This window comes from Salvia splendens, chromosome 17 (genome assembly GCF_004379255.2).
Source record: "Salvia splendens isolate huo1 chromosome 17, SspV2, whole genome shotgun sequence".
Classification (NCBI taxonomy): domain Eukaryota; kingdom Viridiplantae; phylum Streptophyta; class Magnoliopsida; order Lamiales; family Lamiaceae; genus Salvia; species Salvia splendens.
In genome coordinates this window covers 13,934,897-13,960,945 of record NC_056048.1, presented here as the reverse complement: position 1 = coordinate 13,960,945, position 26,049 = coordinate 13,934,897, and the positions used below count along the sequence as shown (strand labels likewise).

Genomic DNA, 26,049 nt, shown 5'->3' with positions numbered 1-26,049 from the left:
TACCTTGTTCATTCCGTTCTGTGGTGTAACATCACAATTTTGAATTACATTTACGTTTGTAATTTCAAATTGTTTCACACCGCGTCTTCTTGCGATTTCACCCTGCAATTCATTATGGTTGTCGAATCGTATTCTTTATATAATTGAAAAACCAGCTACGTAATATGAAAATTGTTTTACAGTTATATTCAATCATGCTCATGGCTGCAAGTATTAGCACGGTTGAAGATTTCTCTTACAATTACATGTATGTATTTTAGCTGGTTTGGGTCATATTAATTGACTATGTGGGTCATATTAAATGACTATGTAGGTCATTGACTACGTAATATGAAAATTATTCGTCTTATGCGTATACTGTAAATAGTTAAATAATCAGTGTTGTGTCATGTTATGCGACAAACGAAGTCATAATAACATGGTGTCAATCTTGGTCATGGTACGCTTTTAATATGTCATATGATTAAATAATAATAATAATATTAAAATGAACACTTTCATGTCAAAATATGCGCTAATATATGTCATAATAACATATAAACATGTTAGGTCATAATAAGCATGACACTATTAATACGTGTATTATATTAGTCAGAAGTCATAATATGATTTCATAATACGTGTATTAAACATTGAAGTTTAAACTGCATACAGAGTTATTTGTTTTCATTGAAACTATTAACACTTTCAGAATTTCAGGTAGAGGTAAAAATGACATGCTCCAGGAGTATTATATTAGTTAGAAGTCATAATATGTGTATTAAACATTGAAGTTTAAACTGCATACATAGTTATTTGTTTTCATAAATGTCTTATGTTAAGTTTAGCCATAATAATCAACTCATTATTGAGACATATTGTTCACAACAAAACAGTTGTTTAATACTCACATCATAACAAACACAGCAAGATATGCACGGTATATTCATTTATGTACCTGTTCGAGCTGTTGAAATATGTTCAGCCGTGTCTTTTTTTATCCGTCTCAATGTTATTGGTTTGACTACTCTTATATGATGGCATATTTAAGCTTAGTTCTACTTTTTGATATTATTTACAAACATTAAAGTCACTGATGCTTACATACACACACAGATGCCACCCATCTCACACCTTTTTTCATACAAACAATCACATCTATCTAAATAGCAGAGATAGTTAATACTGAGTTGTTCCAACTTAAGCCCTAGGTGTTTAACATAACCAAATGTAATTACATATATCATCTCAAACATCACAACTAAGTTCCAGTTTGGAGGATCAGAGACAGTTACCAGGATTTGTTGTTTTTGCATCAGCCTCTTGCCCTTTGGTGGAGTGAGGTGTTGTTTTGTTTTGTAATACAACCCCTGAAACATAATCACAATAGCTTTGAACATTACATTTAAAAATTCACATTAAAAAAGCCTGGTAGCCAAGCAATTATTTTTCTGTTCTGTATCTCTTTATTTTGACTTTTTAAGAGTGAAGCGTCACAAGAATAAAACAATTTAAGCATAATAATATGGATTTATGTCATGCATACACTCGCATGACTCTGTTGTTGGTTTTGTTGCAGAATGGGCTTTTGTTTATGAAAAATATCACAATTACATACGATGCTTCCAATATTGATACGGTATTAACTCATTAAATAAACTAGAAGGGGAAAACAATTTACCGGTTTGAGCTTTGGGGATCCGTGGTGGCTTGTTTTTAGTGTTCCTCCTTTTATACACTAGTTGAACAAAAAAAAACCTTTTAGTTTTGATGTATTTGAAAGAGGTATAGGCTATGGGATACTACAAACATCTAACCTTTTCCGTCGGTCGTTGTAGATCCAGAAGCTCGAGTATTCACCATTGCCGTGGTCGATTGTTTGATTTTCCGGTTCGGTGCTTGGTGGATCGGGAAAGATTGTCTGGGCTGGAGCGCGTATTGTGGATGGCTGATGTAGGTGAACTATCGGACGCCTCTTCGACTGAACAAAGAGTGGTTGGAGCTCGTAAATGTTGTGCCGCTTCAGAAATTACAGAAGTAATGTTTAATTTTGGTGATTAGTGTTTTTAGGGTGGCGTTAGATATATTTTGGGGGGGAGAGACGAAGTGAATAGGCGGGAACCGAACAATCAGGTTAATGGCGTGTGGAGTGATGATTCCATGATTTTCGCGAAGAAAAACCGAACGTCTGGGCATATTTTTTTGTTTCCATTTTTACCCTTTTATGACTCTACTAAACCTTATTATGACATAAATTTATGATTGTCAAGCCTAAATCGTGGCCGCCCATAGGCAGATCCAACGCTCCAGATTTAGTCTGTATTTTTGGACTTAAGGGTGTATTTTGATAGATGAATACCCATTCATCATATCCATAATTCACTACCGAAATTAGAAATCATAAAATCAATTGATTAGTTGTCGGTCAAGTCTCCCCTTCCAATTTCATGTCTTTTTTAATACATTGTTCCATCTATTAAAGATAAATGGAAATGTAATTGTCTAATAATGATAATTTGAGATCTATTGATTCTAAAGCAGGAGATGTAATTGTCCTAAGAAACTACATATAACGTTAGCAACCTGATTAAACAGATTGATTGTTTTAGAGAATTGAGATTGATTAAAACGTTTGTTTGATATGAATATGCTATGTAATGGTCTTGACAAATTTTATATGGATTTTTTTATATGGTATGGTGGTGTAAGTGAATAATGAATCGAGTAATTGTTTTATAGTGTATGTTCCTTTGTTGGTGAAGGGATCAACTTCTACTTAATGCATCCAAACTCAAATTTTAAAATCTACAACATGTCTCATTGCTTTTAATTTTAGCACAAACAATCGAAAACATTTATTGGTTCAGTATCTCTATATGGCCGTTTGTAGAAGCAAATTTAAATATCCGGAGAAATTCTTGATGTACATAGATTTTAATTGTAGATCCAATAATGGTAGGATAGCAAGTTAATGAATTGGATGACTACATTGGCTACGTTTGTAGAAGCAAGAGACTCGAACTGATCAATGTCGTTTTCGCCATTTTGGGCTCCGGCTAGGTCGGAGATTCACCATGACCGGGCACCCATTTGACAAACTTGTCTACCATCTTTGAGAATTTTAACATAAACTTAAATTGAAATAGAAGATGACTTACCATTACTACTGCAGAGCTCAGCACATGAAACCCCAAAAGTATTGAAAATCAACTCTCTCTATATCCTCCATTATTAACAAATATGTTGGCTGTCGATCCTCTCACCCCAACTCTACAACTTTTGGCTTTCTTTCAAGGCATAACCTGGAATTAACACATCTTTCTAATACTATTCCCTGCCACAAAATAAATTAAATCAATTCTAACTTTTTTCCTATTAAAAATGAACCACTCACCCCCTTAAAAGGCTTATAAGGGTGATGGGTTATCACACTTATATAGATTATAGAATTTAGAGAATTTAACTCGCGATGTTCTTCCACTCATGAGGTAGATATATAAGAGAGAAAAGAGAACATCATCATCGATTTGGGTCCGCTCTGATACTATATTAGAAATGAGCCATTCACCCGAGGGTTATCCACACTAATATAGATTAGATCAGATCTTCAGAATTTAGAAAATTTAATTTAGAGAATTTAACAAAATGCAGATAGTTTAGACCTCACCTCAAGGCTAGTCGCCAAATTAAGCCAATTGGTTGTTATTTGAAACCACACCTTTTCTTGAGGAATATTATATTTGGGTCTCCTGATCTAAAAGCAATGCGCCCCAGAGAATTATTTCCTCTTTTTGGCTCATTATCCATTTTACCTATGTCTTCTATTGGAACTGCCTCATTTGCTTTCTGCCCAAATCACTAGCTTCTTAATAATCATACACGACATGCTTGTCAAATCAGGTTAATTAGACGTATGCGTTATGTTTTTTTTAAAGGAGGATCAACGATGGTTTCCCATCTACCCCGAAGTGACTCGGATTCCCGACCCAATGGTCGGAGGTGAAGCGTCTTACCACCAAGCTGCGCTTCGTTGTATGGTTGGGTACCAACGAGTCCACCTACCTTCCCCCAAGCACGGGTCCAGGCCACCTCCCCAAACATGGGTACATGCTACCTTCCCCCAGGCCTGGGTCCAGGCCAGTGAACCTACCCTCCCCCAAGCACGGGTCCAGGCCACCTCCCCCAAACATGGGTACAGGCTACCTTCCCCCAGCGCCTGGGTCCAGGCAAGTGAACCCATCACCCCAAGGGAAATTAATCCCCAAGATGGGATTCCCAGGGGTTGAACTCGTGACCTCCAGGATGGACGCGGTATCAGCGCCCTTTACCGCTAGGCCAAGGGGCTTGGATGACGCATGCGTTATGTTGGGGTTCACACCATTCCCAAATTAAAAAAAAAATATGCAAGCAATATACAAGTACAATAATTACTACTTCATTAGTACGAGTAGGGATGTCAAGTCGAGTTAATTAGACGTTTGCATTTTGTTGGCGTTCAAATCATCCTGAATCCAAAAATACAAGCAATATATAAGTGCAAAGTATGAATAGGGGTGTTAGTCGGGTCAGGTCAGGCTTAGCCTGACTGCTCGGGTTGTGGGTTAAAATTATTCAACTCTAACCCTAAAGGTTCAAATTTTTGGCTAGCGAACGGGCTAATAGAGCTGCTGCAGATAAAATTAACATGCGAGATCACTCCAATACATAATGAAAATTGATCATATTTATAGGATTTAAAACATTCAATTATGATAATTTAGTGATATATTAATGCTATATTCCTAAACTCAATGAATAATTTAATACTAATTTAAGATTTGTAAGTAAAATAAAATATAAACATATTTTAAGAAATTATTAAAACATGGTTTAGAAATTAAAATATTTTTTATAGTGGATATAGATTTTTTAAATCTATTTATATATTATTATATTTATAAAATCTAATATATATGTAGATGTTATATAAACTGAAGGTTATTTTTATGTTTGTTTATTATATTAAAATTTATCAATGGATTATCGAATGAGATGTCAAATAGCTAGAACAATAGGCAATAATTGCACCAAGGTCCAACTTTAGGGCCAACTCATCAGCTTCCGTGTCAATCTAACTCATGTTAAGGGCTAATTGAGTTGTAATTTTTTTGGACCTAAAATTTTCAACTCTAACCCCTTAATTTTTACGGGTTATTCAGATCAGCCCACAAGTTCGGAGTGCGTTGACTTCCTTCTAAGTATGAGGCCTTTGAGCTAAGCCTCACGGGTTCGGATTGCACTATTTTCTATTTTTTCAATGTAAGCTGATTTGAAGCAGTATACATTTAAAAGTAAGATACTCTAATTAGAGTTTGTTTAACTAGTGTGGATGATAGAAATTAGCATCCAATCCCAAAGGCCAGTATTGATGAATTCTTTAGGGACGACCACATCTCCTACTGATAATGAAGGCCAGAAACTCCATAGTGGATCACTCCATAAACATTGAAGAGGTCCACAGTTTGTTGTGTTGCAGCTGCACCATTCACCTAAACACACTAATTTCTCATAAATTGCAAACCATTATGTAATCGTAGTACGTATTTTTGCATTGAAACACAATATATTCTGTGTGGAAAATTATTAATTACGATAAATGAAATTTCCTCTCCAATCTAAACCCATCAAATCATTCGGGAATGCATACATCTTTTCCCCTAAACTTTTATCTAAAAATGATTTGCCTTGTTGTTTTTTAGCCATGCTCATTCGTGTATTTCTTGTTATTTTTGAGTTAACAAAATTATTTACATTAATTAAATTGTGATGGAATAGTCCCTCTTATAATAAGTCATAATAATAGAATAATACGTAAATAGGCCAGGAATTAGGGATGTCAATGTAGCCCGTAACCCGTGGGTTGGCCCGAATAGCCCGCTCAATTTGCAGGGTTAGGGCTAGAAATTTCCAGCCCGATAAAATAAAACTCGATTAGCTCGCACCCGACTAACCTGCAATCTGTTAGGGCCAGACCCAAAAACCCGATGGGCTGGCCCAAAAGCCCGATAAAATTTCTATTATTCTATTTTTTACTTCTAATTCGACACTTCATTGATTAATTCTATATAAAGATAACTAAAAAAAACTTTCAATTTAATATTTAATATACAAATTATTTTATAATTGATAAATAAATAAAAAAACTTTAAATTCACTAAAAAAATATTTAAATTTCCAAAACATGCATTGAAATTTCATGAAATATCTCAAATATTAGTATTTGGTCATGTTTATGATTGAATTTAAGCATATATATCAAATTTATCATAATTAAATGTTTTAATTTTATGAATATAACTAATTTTAATCATTATTTATTGGATTGATCGTATGTTAATCATATCGGTAGCAACCCGATGGGCTAGCCCGAAACCCGACTTTTTAGGGTCAGGGTCGAACTTTTATAACCCGAAAGAAGTCGCAACCCGAATAGCCCGCACCTGATAGACCCGCAACCCGAGTAGGGCCGGCCCAAAACCCGATGGGCCGACCCGATTGACATCCCTACTAGGAATAGTCAATTGTTATTTTGTACATTATAATTAGGTCAAATTGCTATATACGTATATGAGTCCAAGGAGCCGGAATCTTCTAAAAGCGCAATATATATTACTCCCTCCGTCCACAAAAAATAGATCACAATATTCATTTTTGGACGTCCACAAAAAATAGATCACAATTACTTATGGTAAGTTTTCAACAAAACAGTAACCCTACACATCATTTTATTTACCACTTATGCGTTAAACACTACTAATAATATGGACGTCACATTCCACTAACACTACTTATCTCTTACTTTTTCTCATTCTCTCTTACTTTTTTCCATTCTCTCTTACTTTTTCCCTTCTCTCTTACTTTACCAATTCTATATTAAAACTCGTGTCATACACAAAGTGATCTATTTTTTGTGGACGGAGGGTGAATGTAATATCCTTAACTTTAGGATTATGTATATAGGTATATATATGTGATTAATATTAGAAAATAAGAAAATTATTAATAGGTGGATGGGTGGAAAGAAACGAGTAGTGATGGGGATTTTTGGAGAGAATTATAGTAATTATAATTATAAATGATAAAGGAGTTCGAAATTAAAATAAAGAAAAAGACTTCCAACATGTAACACCCCTTACTCGGTTAGTTTTAACCGAATAAGTGATGTCACCTTTCGGTACGATCGATAAACAAAACCTGTCTTTTTTTTTTTTGCAAACACTCAACATACAACACTATCATAAAAGTAACTAAACCTGCTAACACAACTATTTACTACTATACATAACAAAATATCGATAACCTGTTTCGATAAATATATATATACAACTCCATTAGCAAAAAGAAAGTTATAACCTTACATTTGTAACCCAACTATTTGCAAACAAAAGATAACCTAAGCATGCCACATATAAACTCCGACTTTACCAGCAAAAAGGGAGGTAGTGACTTGACACGCGCTGCTGCCAACTAGCGAGTTCACTCACTTCTATACTCTACAAGAGGGAGAAGAAAGGGGGGTGAGCTTCGAAAAGCTCGTAGTGTAATCGCATTCCAGAATAAAACCTCTAAAACTTCAATCTATATCACTATCACAAGTAAACACTTTATTACCTGGAATGTCGTACAACACATATTCAATTTATATTAGCATCAATATACAAGTTCAAAACAATGTCACCCAGTATAAGCATTCATAACAGTTTGAATCATTTAAAGGAATCACCTATATCGTTTACAAACAGTGCAACATCACAATCATATTAATCATGTAATACTATCAACAATAACCATCTATCACCTATCAATCAAAACAATATAATACAATACAATACAATACAATACAACATAACTTTACCTGAGGAAAACATAACTGTTTAAAAAATTCAAAGCACAACCATATTAATTCAAAAATAGAGCCCAGAGTTATGCTTAGTGATGGACACGGGTACACGGACACTATCTGTAGCCCGATGAGGGCGTCTATCATGTGTGTCCGTTCGGACACTGTAATATTTCATATGGCCTATGCAAGGCAACTGTCATAGATTACCCATATAGGGTACATTTCAACAATCGATATATTATAGACCATCGCTTTGGTTATCCAGAAGACGAGTGATCAACATGTGTGCAGTACTGCTGTCCTATGGCATGCCAACTATACCCTGTGATTCACTCAAGCAATGGGGCATAACACAACTATTTCATATCAACTTTCAGATTATTCAACACATATAACTATTTAAATCACTTTGCATCATATAAGAAATACCGAACAACAATTTCAATATTTCATTCTTCAATATCACATTTTCTGTTACTTTACCTTGAAGTATACAATCCACCCAATTATTTTAAGTTCTGTGGCATAAGCATACGAATCACACAAACAAGTAGTAATATTTATCAAAGTTAAAGGAATGAAATTCTAGAACACGCGTACACTACCTGTACACGTCAAAAAAATGATGTTACTTGCTTAGTCAACCATGGAGGTGCCCCTTTCCCTTATCGCTTGTTGTTGCACTTGGTTCACCTTTGATTCCAACTATTTTTGAGATTGTAAGAGTGGAAGTGAAGGTTTTCAAGAGAGATGAAAATAAGTGAGAGAGGGAAGGGGAAGAAAAGAGGAAGTCTTTTTCTTTATTTTAATTTCCATCTCCTTTATCATTTATAATTATAATTACTACAATTCTCTCCAAAAATCCCCATCACTACACGTTTCTTTCCACCCATCCACCTATTAATTAATTTTCTTATTTTCTAATATTAATCATATATATATATATACCTATATATATATAAGGATATTACAGTAAACAATAGTACTCCCTCCATAATTGAAGTATGAATTCTTTTTTTTTAGTTCGTATATGACAAGTATGAATATTCTGATTTTTAAAACTGTTTTATCTCTAATGAGGTAGGACTAGGGTGTCGAAACCCGCCCCGCATTGTTTTGGGTATTACCCGATACCTGAGTCGGTTATCCCGCACCCAACACGGTGGGTACCCGACCCGACCCAAATTTATTATTATTATTATTATTATTATTATTATTATTGTAAATCTTTTTTATATTATTTGAATTATCCTCAACTTTTTGATCATTACCCATAATTGTATTAATATTTTGATGCATTCTAAAAAAACATTAAAAAAAATAAAAATCAGTAGACACTGAACGCTTATAATTTACTAAGTACTATATGATATTGTTAAGGGCTTATCCCTCAACGTTGACTGGCGGCTGCGCTCGTCGGCCTCTCAAGCTCCGGCGCCCAGTCGTAGGGCCGTCGGAATCGAAGGTTCGGCTGTGCGCGGGAGGAGTTCCCATCAGGCAGCTCGATACCTAGGGTTTTTTAGATACGTTCAACAAGATGTTGAGCAAATAATAATTTTATTCATGTTGAATGAATGAATGATAATTTTATTCATGTTGAATCGATTCAGCCTGGATAACATGAGAAGGATCTGATCTATATCTTCTCAACATTGAAACATGGAACACATTATGTATCTTTTCTAGATCAGGTGGTAATGCGAGTCGATATGCTGCTGGACCAACACGTTCTAAAATCTCACAAGGGCCAATAAATCTCGGGCTCAACTTTCCTTTCTTGCCAACTCTAAGCACTTTCTTCCAAGGAGATACTTTTAAAAACACTTTGTCACCAAAACAAAATTCAATGTGTTTCCTCTTCAAATCTGCATAAGATTTCTGTCTATCAGATGCTTCCTTCAATCGATTTTGTATCAATCGGACCTTTTCTTCCGTCTCTTGTATAATTTCAGGACCCATAATCTTGTTCTCGCTCAACTCTGTCCAACATAGTGGGGTTCGACATTTACCGCCATAGAGTGCTTCATACGGAGCCATCTGAATACTGGAATGATAACTGTTGTTATATGAAAATTCCACCAACGGCAAGTATTTTTCCCAACTACCTTCAATGTTGATGACGCAATTTCTCAACATATCTTCTAGAATTTGTATTACTCGTTCTGATTGACCATCTGTCTGTGGATGAAAAGCCGTACTAAGGTGTAGTCGAGAACCCAAGGCTTCTTGGAATTTATTCTAGAATCTCGAAGTGAATAGTGGATCTCTATCAGATATTATCGAGCTAGGCACTCCATGTAATCTCACAATTTCACTGATATATGAATAATCAGTTCTTACCGCAAGAAAATGAGCTAACTTGGTCAACCGATCAACAATCACCCAAACTGAATCTTTCTTCCGAGGTGATAAGGGCAATCCTACAACGAAATCCATCGTAATTCGATCCCATTTCCATTCTGGTATGGTGATTGATTGTAATAAACCGGACGGAACTTGATGTTCAGCTTTGACTTGTTGACATGTTAAGCACCTTGCCACATATTCTGTAATATCTCTCTTCATACCATGCCACCAATAGAATTCCCTCAAGTGACGATACATTTTATTACCTCCCGGATGCATAGAATACAAGCTGTTGTGAGCTTCTTGGAGTATGTCGTTCTTCAACTCTTTGTCTTCTGGTACACATAATCTTCCTTTAAAATATAAGTATCCATCGGGACTTTTATCAAATCCATGTGTCTTTCCTTGAGAGATCTGATCAAACTTAATCTTCACTTTATCATCATTCTTTTGAGAATCTTTAACTAGCTGAATCAGTGTCGATCTCACTCTGAGTTCTGCCACAAGATTTCCATCATCTGATATTTCCAGCTGTGCATTCATCGCTCTCAAGACTGCAATTGATTTTCTGCCGAGTGCGTCTGCCACAACATTCGCTCTACCTGGATGATAATCAATCACACAGTCATAATCTTTAAGTAACTCTACCCATCTTCTCTGCCCCAAATTAAGTTCTTTTTGTGTAAGTAGATACTTAAGACTCTTGTGATCTGTGTAGATATAACATCTTTCACTATATAAGTAGTGTCTCCAAATCTTCAAGGCAAAAACAACAACTGCCAACTCTAGATCATGTGTAGGATAATTTCTCTCATGTGTTTTCAACTGCCTGGAAGCGTAGCAACTACCTTGCCTTCTTGCATCAATACACAACCTAAACCATTATGTGATGCATTACTAAATACAGTATATTCCTTTCCCGATTCAGGTTGAATTAGTATAGGTGCTTCTGTCAAAATCGCCTTTAGTTTTTCAAAACTTACCTAACATTCATTGCTCCAATTAAATGACACATTATTCTGAAGTAAAGTAGTTATTGGTTTCGCTATAATAGAAAAACCCTTACAAATCTGCGATAATAGCCTGCCAAACCCAGAAACCTACGAACTTCTGAAACATTTTTCGGAGACTTCCATTCCACAACCGCTTCAATCTTCTTTGGGTCCACTCGGATTCCCTCCGCTGATATAATATGACCCAGAAAAGCTACTTCCGTCAGCCATAACTCACACTTACTGAGCTTTGCGTACAACTGCTTATCTCTCAAAACTTGTAAAACAATCCTCAGATGTTGTTCATGCTCATCCCTGGTTTTAGAATATACAAGTATGTCATCAATAAACACTATTACAAACTGATCAATATATGGTTGAAAAACCTGATTCATCAAATCCATAAAAGCAGCTGGGGCATTCGTCAACCCAAAAGGCGTAACTTTGAATTCAAAGTGGCCATAACGAGTTCTGAAAGCCGTTTTAAACACATCATCATCTTTCACCTTCAACTGGTAATAACCTGATCACAGATCAATCTTCGAAAATATGCTTGCTCCCTTCAGTTGATCAAATAAATCATCAATTCTAGGCAGAGGATATTTGTTTTTAACAGTTACCTTGTTCAACTGTCGATAATTGATACATAGTCTCAATGATCCATCTTTCTTTTTCACAAACAACACTGGCACTCCCCAAGGTGATACACTCGGCCGTATAAACCCTCGATCAAGTAATTCCTGAAGCTGAGCTTTCAACTCTTTCAATTCTGTCGGAGCCATTCTATAAGGAGCCATTGATATCGGTGTGGTGCCTGGTATAACCTCAATAGCAAATTCAACCTCGCGTTCTGGTGGAAAACCTGGTAACTCTTCAGGAAACACATCAGGATATTCTGACACTATAGGTATATCAGTTAACTTTGGATCCTCTGCTCGTGTATCTAGAATATAGGCTAAATATGCCTCACAACCCTTTCCCACAAGCTTACGAGCCGTAGTAGCAGAAATCACATTATCAAGGTAGTCTGATCTCTCACCAACTACTATCACCTCATGGCCATCTAGTGCGTACAATATTATCCCTTTCTTACCGCAATCAACTAGAGCACGATGAACATACAACCAATCCATTCCCAGAATAATGTCAAATTCACGAAACGGTAACTCCATCAGGTTGGCTAAAAAGAGGCATCCTTGAACGTTTAGAGGACAATTTCTATAGACTCGATTCACTACCACACTCATACCCAGGGGATTTGACACTAAGATATCATACTTAGTCTTTTCTAAGGGTAAACTATGTTCTTCTAAGAGTTTATCACAAATATATGAATGAGTAGAACCGGGATCAATTAAAGCAATAACAGGCACATCAAATAATATAAAAGTACCAAGTATAACATCAGGAGCATCAGAATCCTCGTGAGTCCGCATAGCATAAGCACGTGATGGAGCTCTCGATGTTGGCTTTTGAATGGGCTCGGATATTGGTCTATGTCCTCGTGCTGCTACAAAACCCCTTCCAGTTCCACGACCTCGTTGTGCCCCTGGTGCTGATCCAGTCCCAGAAGATACTTGTCCCCTCGGACACTCTCTATAGTAATGATCCTTAGATCCACATAAGAAGCATGTCCCTAGCAGTTTTCGACATTCACCATGGTGAGGTCTTCCACAATGTTGGCACATTGGTACTCTGTCTGATCCTCCAGTACTAGCCATTGAAGTTGCCTGTTGCCTTGGCCTAAACTCTGACATTTGACTTGCTCTTTGACCTTGGAATCGACTAGGCGCTGAACTTCTGTTACCTCTATAGTCTCTGAATCTTTTCCCCGAGAAGCCGAGTGAGATGATTCTGCTTGTCGTTTCTCTTGATTCATAGAGCCCTCTTCAACTTTCTCAGAAATTTTAAGTTGTTCAAGATTCCGGGCAGCATGTGATAACTTTGTCAAATCCGAGGTCTCTAGCCCAACTAGTCCACCCTGTATAACACCCCTCAACCCCCTTCTGAATTTTCGACACGTATCAACATCTGAGAATTTATTTCTGGTGCATATCTAGAAAGGCGTCGAAACTCAATCTCATATTGTTGTACAGTCATTCTGCCCTGAACTAACAGTTGGAATTCTTGTCGTCGATCATCCATGTATTTTTCCCCAACATAGCAGTCACGAAATTTGTTCAGGAAGAAATCCCACGTCATTCTTTCAGGAGGAGTAGCACGAGCCACACTTGCCCACCACCTGCGAGCCTCTTCTTTCAAAAGTGCAGTTGCACACTGTAACTTCTCATCTGGTGTACAAATCATAAAGCCCAATATTTCCTCTAACTGTCCAACCAGTACTCAGCCTTGGTCGGATCATCATCTTGTTTACCGCTGAACTCTTTGGCTCGATATTCATGTATCTCTTTAATAACTGAAGATTGACGTGGTGGCGCATTCCCAACAATCTGTTGCATTGCAGTTGCCAAAGTGCGTAACATTTCGTCTTGCCCCGCTATCGGAGCAGCAATACCCGCTATAGGAACCCCCACAGACTCAGAAGAAGCCTGTACCCGACTAGAGGCTTCGTCCCCTGACATCTCGATCCTGATTAAAATGGCAGCTGTGTCAAGTTACAAAACATTTCAAACCTATGTGGCATGCTTCTATACATACTAAAGACACGATTAAAACCAAGAACCGTCTAAACCTATGCTCTGATACCAAACATGTAACACCCCTTACTCGGTTAGTTTTAATCGAATAAATGACGTCACATTTCGGTACGATCGATAAACAAAACCTGTCTATTTTTTTTTTCATTTTGCAAACACTCAACATACAACACAATCATAAAAGTAACTAAACCTACTAACACAACTATTTACTACTATACATAACAAAATATCGATAACCTGTTTCGATAAATATATATATACAACTCCATTAGTAAAAAGAAAGTTATAACCTTACATTTGTAACCCAACTATTTACAAACAAAAGATAACCTAAGCATGCCACGTATAAACTCCGACTTTACCAGCAAAAAGGGAGGTAGTGACTTGACACGCGCTGCTGCCAACTAACGAGTTCACTCGCTTCTATACTCTGCAAGAGGGAGAAGAAAGGGGGTGAGCTTCGAAAAGCTGGTAGTGTAATCGCATTCCAGAATAAAACCTCTAAAACTTCAATCTATATCACTATCACAAGTAAACACTTTGTTACCTGGAATGTCGTACAACACATATTCAACTTATATTATCATCAATATACATGTTCAAAACAATGTCACCCACCCATTATAAGCATTCATAACAGTTTGAATCATTTGAAGAAATCACCTATATCGTTTACAACAAGTGCAACATCACAATCATATTAATCATGTAATACTTTCAATAATAACCATCTATCACCTATCAATCAAAATACAACATAACTTTACCTGAGGAAAACATAACTGTTTAAAAAATTCAAAGCACAACCATATTATTTCAAAAATAGAGCCCCGAGTTATGCTTAGTGATGGACACGGGTACACGGACACTATCTGTAGCCCGATGAGGGTGTCTTTTTTTTTTTAAAATTAACTTCATATATTTATATCATATATATGAAGGAGGAAATTACAAATCAACTCCTATAACAAGGAGGAAAGACAAATTACGCCACCCAGGATTCGAACTCGAGACCTCCAGGATGGACGCGGTATCCAGCACCCTTTACCGCTAGGCCAAGGGGCTTGGATGCCCGATGAGGGCGTCTATCATGTATGTCCGTATCGGACACTGTAATATTTCATATGGCCTATGCAAGGCAACTGTCATAGATTACCCATATAGGGTACATTTCAACTATTGATATATCATATAGACACTCGCTTCGGTTATCCAGAAGACGAGTGATCAACATGTGTGCAGTACTGCTGTCCTATGGCATGCCAACTATATCCTGTGATTCACTCAAGCAATGGGGCATAAAGCAACTATTTCATATCAACTTTCAGATTATTCAACACATATAACTATTTAAATCACTTTGCATCATATAAGAAATACCAAACAACAATTTCAATATTTCATTCTTCAATATCACATTTTCTGTTACTTTACCTTGAAGTATACAATCCACCCAATTATTTTAAGTTCTGTGGCATAAGCATACGAATCACACAAACAAGTAGTAATATTTATCAAAGTTAAAGGAATGAAATTCTAGAACACGCGTACACTACCTGTACACGTAAAAAAAATGATGTTACTTGCTTAGTCAACCAAGGTTTTCAAAAGAGATGAGAATACGTGAGAGAGGGAAGGGGAAGAATAGAGGAAGTCTTTTTCTTTATTTTAATTTCCAACTCCTTTATCATTTATAATTATAATTACTATAATTCTCTCCAAAAATCCCCATCACTACACGTTTCTTTCCACCCATCCACCTATAAATCAATTTTCTTATTTTCTAATATTAATCATATATATATATATATATATATATATATATATATATATATATGGGTTGCGTTAAAGATAGAACCATTCTTAAGTGTAGAACCTAGAACTCTACATATTTTATTCATTGGATGAGGAAAAAATGACGGTCAAGATTAAAAATCATACATATTAGACTATGTTTTCACGACATTCCGGACTCAACATGTGAAAAAACTCACATGTTGATGGAAGAATGAATGAAACGAAGAAGAGTTCATGCATGCTTTATTTTTTCACTTATCTGCATTCACCCATTAATAATAGTTTTGGTTGTAATGGGAAGTTGTTGTGCAAATCAACACCATTGGATTAAAAGATCTAACGACCTCCGTTTGGCATTTGTTCTACGTTTAAGAATGGTTCTACGTTTAAGAATGGTTCTACCTTGATCACAATCCTATATACCTATATATATAATCCTAAAGTTAAGGATATTACAGTAAACAATAGTACTCCCTCCATAATTGAAGTATGAATTCTTTTTTTTAAGTTCGTAGCTGACAAGTATGAATATTCTGATTTTTAAAACTATTTTATCTCTAATGAGGTAGGACTAGGGTGTCGAAACCAGCCCCGCATTGTTTTGGGTATTACCCGATACCTGAGTCGGTTATCCCGCACCCAACACGGTGGGTACCCGACCAGACCCAAATTTATTATTATTATTATTATTATTATTATTATTATTATTTTTGTAAATCTTTTTTATATTATTTGAATTATCCTCAACTTTTTGATCATTACCCATAATAGTATTAATATTATGATGCATTCTAAAAAAACATTAAAAAAATTAAAAATCAGTAGACACTGAACGCTCACAATTTACTAAGTACTATATGATATTGTTAAGGGCTTATCCCTCAATGTTGACTGGCGGCTGCGCTCGTCGGCCTCTCAAGCTCCGGCGCCCAGTCGTAGGGTCGTCGGAATCGAAGGTTCGGCTGTGCGCGGGAGGCGTTCCCATCTGGCAGCTCGATACCTAGGGTTTTTTAGATACGTTCAACAAGATGTTGGGCAAATAATAATTTTATTCATGCTGAATGAATGAATAAAAGCCCTATTTATAATCTAAGGACCCTAGGGTTGGTTCGACTTACTAGTCATCTCAGGAAAGAACTAACAAAGAAAACCCGAAATGGAGCTTATAATTAAGCTCGACTCTTACCGGAATTAAAATAATAAAAATACCAAATATTCAAAAGGAAATAATAAAACATAAAAATAACTTGCTAAACTAGCGACTTATTTGGGAACGTAGTAGCCGAGCTTGTCCGGCGGCTTGCCGTTCCTCTTCGCCTTAGTCTTTGTAATGGATGATTGCATAACCTTCTCCCTAGCCTCGTTTGGTGCTGCAACAATCGCTTGGACTTGTGGATGTGGGACCATATCAACCCCCCCTCCGATAGCAACGTCCTTTTCCTCAAGGAGCATATTCGGAAACTTCTTTTTAATAACATCCAAAAGCTCCCAGGTTGGAGAATCTGACCCATCCGACCAGTGCACAACATCCTCGTGCGGCTGCCCTTCCTGCCACAGCATCCTCCTGTCCAACACCCTGACCGGATAGACCAACGGTCTGTCACCAAAAAATTCCGACGCCAGCTCCATCGTGGCTTCTGCGTCGCTGCCTGCTACAATGGGGCAAAACAGCCCGACGTGAAACACATTACGAATTCGGCTTACCTCCGACAACTTCAACATGTACGCCACTTGGCCAATGCGCTCCAGCACCTCAAAGGGCTCGTAATACTTGCGAGCCAACTTGGCCGACAAGGGCAGCGCGATGGAGTGCTGCCAGTAAGGTTGCAGCTTAAGCAACACCAAGTCACCAAGTTGTCCAGAGCCTTTGTCCTAGCGGCAACGAGCTCAGACATTATTGTATGAGGTGCCGAGTTCGAGCCCTCTTGACATTAATTACAATTGCCTCCTTTCTGTAGTATATGAGTTTATTTGTAAATCATCTCCTTTATATAGGAGTTAATTTTTTTTTTTTAAAAGTCGCCTACCTCGAACTCCACATTACGACGATGCTTGTTGGCTGAATCCCCCATCCGCTTCTGAGCACGAGCCAAATTCGCCGCAACTCCACCAAAAGTTCACTCTGGTGCTGGATCAGCTCCGGCGGACGACGGTGTCACGGCTGAAGGCAGCGAAAATACAAAATTCGGCGGATCCCTCCTATAAAGCTCCTTAAAGGGTGACATCCCCAAGCCAGCGTGATGAAAACAATTCAGGGCTAACTCCGCCCATGGGAGAAAATTTGCCCATTTAGACGGCTGTAGTAAATGCCCTCAAATATTGCTCCAAGCCCCGATTTCTCACCTCTGTCTTCCCAACCGATTGCGGGTGATACGCCGTTGAGAAATTCAGTTTACTTCCACTTAACCGCATAATATCCTCCCAAACCTTATTCAAGAAAACATAATTGCGGTTTGACACCAAAGTCTTCGGAAATCCATGATTGATTCAAAGCATCAAAGTGAGTAGGCAGACAAATGAGCTACCCTCAAAGCATCAAAGCAAGTAGGCCGAGCTGCAAAATGAGCGTACTTAGAAAGCCTGTCCACCACCACCATAATTGCGGTATACCCTCGAGACGGCGGCAGGCCAGTGATAAAATCCATCGACACATCCCCCCACACCTGCGACGGGATCGGTAATGGCTGTAATAACCCTGCAGGCTTCTGCGTTGAGTACTTAGTTGTCTGACAAACGACACAAGACTCAACAAACTTCATCACCTCCTTCTTCAAACTTCATGAGCGTACATTCAAACCCCGGATACCCGGCTAACTAGGAACTATGGTACTCAGCGAGGATGGGTTTTCTTGCCGAGGAACGAGACCCAACAAAAATACGCCTATGACAGTACACCAAACCATCCACTGCGCAAACAAATCTAGCAAGTGTGGAATCGGTCGGGATACCGCCACGAGGAGATCACACTAGTCCGTGGCAGTAGGAGACGACGACTGCGGCGTTGGCCCCCGAGGGCTCCTCCCGGCGCGACAGCGCGTCCACAGCCTTATTGGCACTCCCCTTTTTGTACTCAATGGAGAATTTGTATCCCATTAGTTTGCGCACATATAACTGTTGATCCGGAGTCTGGACCACCTGCTGCAAAAGCTCCTTCAAACTCTTCCGGTCACTCCTAATTATAAATTCCCGACCCAACAAATATTGTCGCAACTTCTGAACCGACTTCACAATAGCGTACAATTCCTTGTGATAGCTAGAAGCCACTCGGTGGCGGGGCCCCAGCTTCTTACTGATGTATTGTTGTTACTGTGGGACAATGGTAAACATAAACTAGTTTAAGAAACTTTACTTATAATTGTAAAAGTTTTGGCTAATTTATTTTTTCTATATAATTATTTAACAGCTACTATATAGGAACTTGTAAAAATATTTAACAGTTGTAGATTTGTAATTTATTTATCTCGGCTAAATTTATAATCGACAAAGAAGCCTATTGAAATTTATTTCATCTCAATTTTATATCTACTGTACTAATATTTACACAAAGAAAATAGAAAAGGAAATTTTGAAAAATGAAAAGGAAATTAACAAGCAGGGCTGAAATTATTTGCCAACATCTCAAAAAATAAAATAAAAATAAATTTATAAAGTATTGTATCAAGCAATAGCGTTAATCTATTAGTAGGTAGTAGTAGTATTATTTAAATTAAATATAAGGGGCAATTTTTCTATAAAAGGAGGTGAACAATTCAAAAATAAAATTGAAGGAGAATTAGCAGATACGCTGCTGTATTTGGTGCACAGCAACACAACGATCCTTGCCTTCATTCACAACCTATCTTCCTTCCTCTCTTTTGCGCCGACACTTCCATCCTTCTCGCTTCTCGATCTTTTGAGCCGACACCATGTTATGTCACGCTTGTTCCTCATTTTCATCATACGATTTTCTTATTTTTTAATCAAACTACTACTTGTTTGGCTCATCATACAATTGATTCGGAGTTTTTTTCCTGATTAAATTACTACTTGTTCGGCGAATAGATTCATGATTCTTGCGCTAATTGCATGGTGCCTGTTCTTCTTTTTCCCTCCGGCCTGAACCCTCATTAGGGTTAATTTCATTGTCCTGAACCCTAGTTTATGAAAGGGAAATTTAATAATATATTGTTATTTGAGTAATTAATATTTTGGGTTGGTCTTCATTCAGCAGCATATGAGGGGTGGTCTAGGTCTACGCTTCATTATGTTGAAGTACACGTCTCTGAGTATGAACTACTGTTGTATTGACGAGGTGGAATTGAAGGATGATACTGAACGTAATCTAGAAGAATTAGAATTTATAGGAAATTGTTTGCATCAGGACATTCCGGCTAACCCTGGAATTGTTTGTGTCGGTGATACCATGTACATGTTCGGAGGTGTCATCTACTCGGTCCCACAGCCCGTTTTAAGTAAACAAATTACGTTGACAAACTACTTGTCATTTGCACCACTTCCGAGTGATTCTTCTCCTGTGACTTGGACTCGTAGCCCCACTGGTATGAGTGTAGACCGAGTCAACCCCATGGTAGCCCCATTACACGATGGCAGGATATTCATCTGTGGTGGCACTTATATAAGAAGTAGTTGGGCTGAGGTCTACGACCCGAAGACATGCCAGTTCCTCAGTCTGCAATTGCCTACGAGCGTGGCTAAGATTCCCATACCAAGATCTTGCTTTCAGTACACCAATGAATTGGTACTGATATACTATGATGCCTGGTTTTACAATCAGGACGAATACGAAGGCCGAGCCCGCATGTCCTACAACATTGAAGGATACGAACCAACACTCCTCCAGTACAATTTGGTATCAAACTATAGGCAAGTCTTTGCAAGGGAATTACCTGAGCCATACTATGAAAGGTTTAAGAGGAACCTCGTCTATGTGGGTGGAGACATTCTATTCATGATGGACTACTCATCTAGGTGGTTAGTCTACAATCTGTCCTCAAAGAAGGTGGGAAACGTGGAGGTGGAGCTTCCGGATACGGATGTGATTGAAGCTTTCTATGTCGGCAACACTCATACCACAAGCACTAGTTGGCTCTTCTACGTATTCCTTCGTCATATGGTTAATTATACGACTAGTGGTGTTCGATATGCCAAGGTCGAAGTTGTGCAAGGCAAGGACGGGGATTACATTGCTACTGTGCAGATGAATGGTGTCCTGAGAGTGCGTCCCTTTTCAGATATGCATATGTAAATAAGGCCCTTGTTCATTGTAGTATTTTGAATTTATTTTGTAATTGATTGGAGATGCTTGTTTTTTGTATGCAGGTTTGGTTTCAAAGCAAGGTCTAAGAGAGATGCGGAGGAACAACCACCAGAGAAGAAAGGGAAAGAGAAGATGATGAGAATTGAGTGAAAGCCTGCTGCTGGGAACTATATATGTACGGACTTGGCTGATAAACTGAGCAACTTGAACCAGGGAATCCATGTGAAGCGTCATTTGATTGGGAATCTTTCCTCAATAGACTATTTCCTTTCCGTATGTATGAGCTCTGTATAGGTCCGGCTGCCTTTGTTGCATTACTATGAGGAACAAGAGGTTTTACTTTACTGAAGCAGTGGAGTCAACAGTTCGACACCAAGTCCTTGATTTTGTAGCATGAGAAGGATACAATTTTTTCGTATTACTAAAAATTGAAGGATGATGCACAGGAAAAACTTTAGTAACGGCATAAGGAACCTGGTCCTTACTCCAAGTAAGTTTACCATGTACTGGATAAAGTTTCTTGACAACTTGACTGGTATTCTGAAGTAGAGATTGTGGAGCGACAGGATTAGTTTGTGATTTGTTCACAGCTACCTCTAAACATTTCCCAAGAGAATTGGTACTTGGATCAACAAACACGTTCTTTTTGTTGGATATTTTGTCACTCCGACAAATCATTTCAGTATCTGATAGGCAGGCAGTGTTTCTGGAAATGCATGAATCCGAGTAAACTTGCAGCCCTTCAGGAGAAGACATGCAAGATCGCATGTCAAAGCTAGATGCTAACGATTCATCTCCAGAATCAGAAGCACTGGGACCATTTCTGTAAGAACACGATATGCCACTAGTAATTAAAGCCAGATCATCAATCCCTAGTAATCTGTATCCATCTACCAGAATCTCGTCCCGATTTGCAGCATTTAAGTCTTCACCTCGTGCATCTGGGGTTCGACATGGTGAGATGGTTGTGGGTGCTGATGAAGTATTCCCACTTGGCTCAGCTCCCAATTCAGATGGCCTGGTGGGATGCTGCTCAAGTATTGGCGGATCACTGAACCCATCTGAAATTGTATAATCTTCAGAAAGAGATGAAATACTCGATCTTGGGCTGGAAAGTTTCTGCTTCTTCTGGGAGCCTTGGGGTGAGCCATTTGCAGTAACACGAACCTCTAGGTCTGAATTTTGTACTCCAGATGGGCCTTCTTGTAAGCAATTAACCTCCTTGCATCTGTCTTTCTCACCAACAAAGTCACCATCCATTGCAAGGCAAACAGCTCGTGATTCCACCATCAGTGAATCTAACTGTTTCGACATTCACATTGGTCTTCGTACTAGAAACACCTATCTGATCACCTCTATGTTCCCTCTTCCTGGTAACCTTGGATGAGTTCGCAACAGGTACACAAGTTTCACTGTAACTTATCACCTTGGAGGATGAATTATCAATGGATACACAAGTTTCTCTGCCACTTATCATCTCAGGAGATACTTCAATAGAGTAAGCATTATGTGGGGGAACAGTTCCCATATTATCTGAAAAAGATGCTTCAAATTTAGGTAAAGTCTCCTTATTATTCTCCGAAAGTATGCATGAATGTGAAAAGCAACATTTGGACAATATGTAAAAGCAGCACCTTCTGAAATGCTTTGCATCTAAGATAACTTGGGGCGTATCAGCATGGTTTGGGAGAAAGTCCTTTGAGTTAGCATCTTTAAATCTGACATCAGAGATGATAGCATCCCCTTTAATTTGCATTGCCTCACCCATATTAGGATGTTCGCTAACTTCATCTTCTATATCTCTACCATATTTAGTATATTGGCTTATTTGCACCCCTATCTGCATCACATAAAAAAGCTTTATCTTGTACATATTTGTTTGAAATGTTCACATCCTGATTGAAGACCAGACTGTCTCCACAACCAGCTTTCTCTTGAGGTGAAAAGTTCTCCTGTGTGACCCCATCAGCTCTCAACTGGTGCGGATCCTCAGTAGTAGTTACCAATCCTCCAGAACACTTAGTCATTACATCATGGACCACATATGACGAAGCAGGTCTTGTGTTCAAAGTGTTCCTTCTCTGCTCCAGCCCGTGTCTTGTGTTCAAATTGCTCCTTTTCCTCTTCATTTTAGGAACCAAGGGTTGACAAGCATCAACTTCGATGGCATGATTATCTCTTTCCATCTGTGGATCAGCTCCAAGCAAAGGGTTCTTTGTTGCTCCTATATCAATATGTTCTTGTGAAGCTTCCTGCGGATCAAATTGGAACTACCTCTACTGGAGTCGTTTGCTAAGTGTTGAGATTTAAAACCTCCAACGTGCCTGCTGCGAACTTTTCCTTGTTGAGTCCTAAGTAATGTATTCTTTTTCTGCAATCTCTTCTTCTTATCAGGCCAAATCAACTCCCCATTACTAACATTACAAACCCCAACCCCTAACCTACCACTAAATCTACCCAAACTCGGATTGTCGTTGGTAAATTCTGGTTTCCTGTTCCCCAACTCCACCCGAACTCTGATCATCCTCAGAATATTATGGTTGCTTGTTTCCAAGTCGAGACAAAACCCTACCAAACCTTAGATCATTCTGAGGAAGTTCTAGTTGCCTGTTTCCCAGTCGAGACAAAACTCCAGCAGACCTGCTATGTTCCCGTCTCATCTCATCATCATCCATCTGAATATACACCTTGTCTCCCAGATTGTTCATACTTCCCTGTACAAGTCACGACTCCAGTCATTCATACCAGTATCCAATCTCCTGCTATTAATGGATCAGCTGCGAAGGGGTTTAGAACTATGAGAGTAACAGGGAAGGTGGGGAAAAGGCCTGTGAATATCTTGATTGACTCGGGCAGCACACACAATTTTCTGGACTTACAATTGGCTAAGAAACTGGGGTTGCATCTCACTCATGTTAGACCAGAGATGGTGGATGTGGCGGATGGTAATAGACTTGAGTGTGATGCTGTGTGTAAAGGTTTGAAGTGGGTGTTGAGGGATGCTACCTTCATTACTGATGTACTACTCTAGCCATTAGGCAACTGTGATATGGTTCTTGGTGTGCAGTGGCCGGAAACCTTAGGGGTTATCCAATGGGATTTTAAGAATCTCATTATGGAGTTCAAGCTCCAAGGTAAGAGGTATATACTCAGAGGAGGCCAATCTCATCAGAAGGTGCATACTGTCACTGAAAAAGAAATGAACAAAATCATCACCAACTGCCCGGGTGTTCAACTCTGCTGCATCAGAGTTACTGAAGCTGATGCACCTGAGCTTCTGAGTTTGGGAGGTCAGGGAGCAGAGCAAACAAATTCTGCTGCACTACTAGAGTTTATGGACTCCCAGAAGGTTGTGTTTGAGGAGCCTACAGCCTTACGACCTATGAGAACTCACAATCACAAGATTGTCCTAACTCCTGGTGCCTCTCCGGTCAATGCTAGACCTTATCGCCACACTGCTTTACAGAAGACTATTATTGAGAAAATGGTGGATGATTTACTGAAACAAGGTTTTATACAGCCTAGTTGCAGTCCATTCTCTTCACCGGTTGTGTTAGTAAAGAAGAAGGATGGCACATGGAGAATGTGCATTGATTACAGAAGACTCAACAAAATCACAGTGAAGGATAAATATCCGATTCCATTGATTGAAGAGCTTCTCGAAGAGCTTCATGGAGCAACTATTTTCTCTAAAATTGATTCAAGGGCTGGTTACCATCAGATTCGGATGAGGAAAGAGGACATCCATAAAACAGCCTTCAAGACTCGTGATGGCCACTATGAGTTTACAGTTATGCCTTTTGGTCTCACAAACGCTCCAGCCACATCTCAGAGGTTTTTTGGGCCTAACCGGGTACTATAGAAGGTTTATCCGCAATTATGGTATCATTTGCCGACCTCTTACTGATCTTCTAAAGAAGGATGCCTTCAAGTGGAGTGATGAAACAGAGGCTGCTTTTCTCGAGATGAAACGAGTAATGATGAATCCTCCAGTTTTAGTTCTACCGGATTTCTCTTTACCATTCACTATTGAAACTGATGCCTCCAGCTTTGGCATAGGTGCGGTTCTGATGCAAAACGGCCATCCCCTTGCTTTCATCAGTAAAACTTTGTCCCCTCAAAATAGACAACTATCAGTCTATGATAAGGAGCTGCTTGCCATAGTTTTTGCTGTCACCTACTGGAGCCACTACCTGGGAAACCAACAATTTGAAGTAAGGGCTGAGCACAAAACCTTGGCTCATTTGATGAAGCAGAAGTTAACTACCCCTGGTCAGTTAAGGTGGCTCTCTAAGCTGATGGCATATGATTTTGAAATCGCATACAGGAAGGGTGTGGAGAACTTGGTTGTTGACGCACTCTCGAGGGTGCACTCCTCTGAAATTCTATGTATGGCCATTACAACAGTCTCTACTAATCTGTATCCCCTGATTGAGGCTTCATGGAATTCTGACCCTCACCTTGCTACTCTTTTTGCGAATTTGCAACAGAATCCTCTAATGAATTCTAAGTTCTCGTGGATAGGTGGACAGTTAAGGAGGAAAGGGAGGTTGGTTGTGGGTAATGATGAGGATTTGAGGCTGAAAATAATCCAGCTATTTCACAACTCGAGCTTTGGGGGACACTTTGGAATTCTTGCTACATACAAACGCTTATCTTCCTTATTCTACTGGCCGAACATGGAGCTGCAGATAAGACACTACATTAGGGAATGCGATGTGTGCCAGCGGTTTAAATATGATAACAACGTACTCATTGGGATCTTACAACCATTGCCCATACCAGAGGAAGCTTGGACTCAAGTTAGTCTCGATTTTATTGAGTGCCTTCCTATATCCTTCGGGAAATCCACGATCTTGGTGGTAGTTGATCGACTGACTAAATATGCTCACTTTATGAGCTTATCCCATCCTTACACAGCCATGACAGTAGCTCAGGCCTTCTTGGACCATGTTTTCAAACTGCATGGTCTCCCGACTATATTGATCAGTGACCGTGATAAGGTGTTCTTAAGTAATTTTTGGTCTGATTTCTTCAAGTTGCAGGGTGTGGAGTTGCACTTGTCTACTGCATACCATCCACAATCGGATGGCCAGACCGAGGTGGTCAATCGTTGCCTAGAAACATATCTTCGAT

The 26,049-nt window shown here is 38.7% G+C and overlaps 1 protein-coding gene across 2 annotated transcripts; it reads left to right on the top strand.

Annotated features, from left to right (window-relative positions):
* The first annotated feature begins 19,735 nt into the window (after nt 1-19,735).
* LOC121773995 lies at nt 19,736-21,206 on the top strand. Of its 2 annotated transcripts, none has more exons than XM_042170914.1 (2): nt 19,736-20,871; nt 20,976-21,206. In XM_042170914.1, the coding sequence occupies exons 1-2, from the start codon at nt 19,870-19,872 to the stop codon at nt 20,997-20,999; spliced, it is 1,026 nt and encodes a 341-aa protein (XP_042026848.1). In that variant the 5' UTR covers nt 19,736-19,869; the 3' UTR covers nt 21,000-21,206. The 2 variants fall into 2 exon arrangements, with proteins under 2 accessions (XP_042026848.1, XP_042026847.1); XM_042170913.1 differs by having other exon boundaries at nt 19,738-20,897.
* Nucleotides 21,207-26,049: the final 4,843 nt, after the last annotated feature.

Bases quoted from the DNA above. Each gene is read 5' to 3' on its own strand.
- LOC121773995 (XM_042170913.1), top strand. From the start codon at position 19,870: ATGAGGGGTGGTCTAGGTCTACGCTTCATTATGTTGAAGTACACGTCT. The intron at 20,898-20,975 runs GTAAATAAGGCC...TTTTGTATGCAG, and splicing joins CCCTTTTCAGATATGCATAT to GTTTGGTTTCAAAGCAAGGT.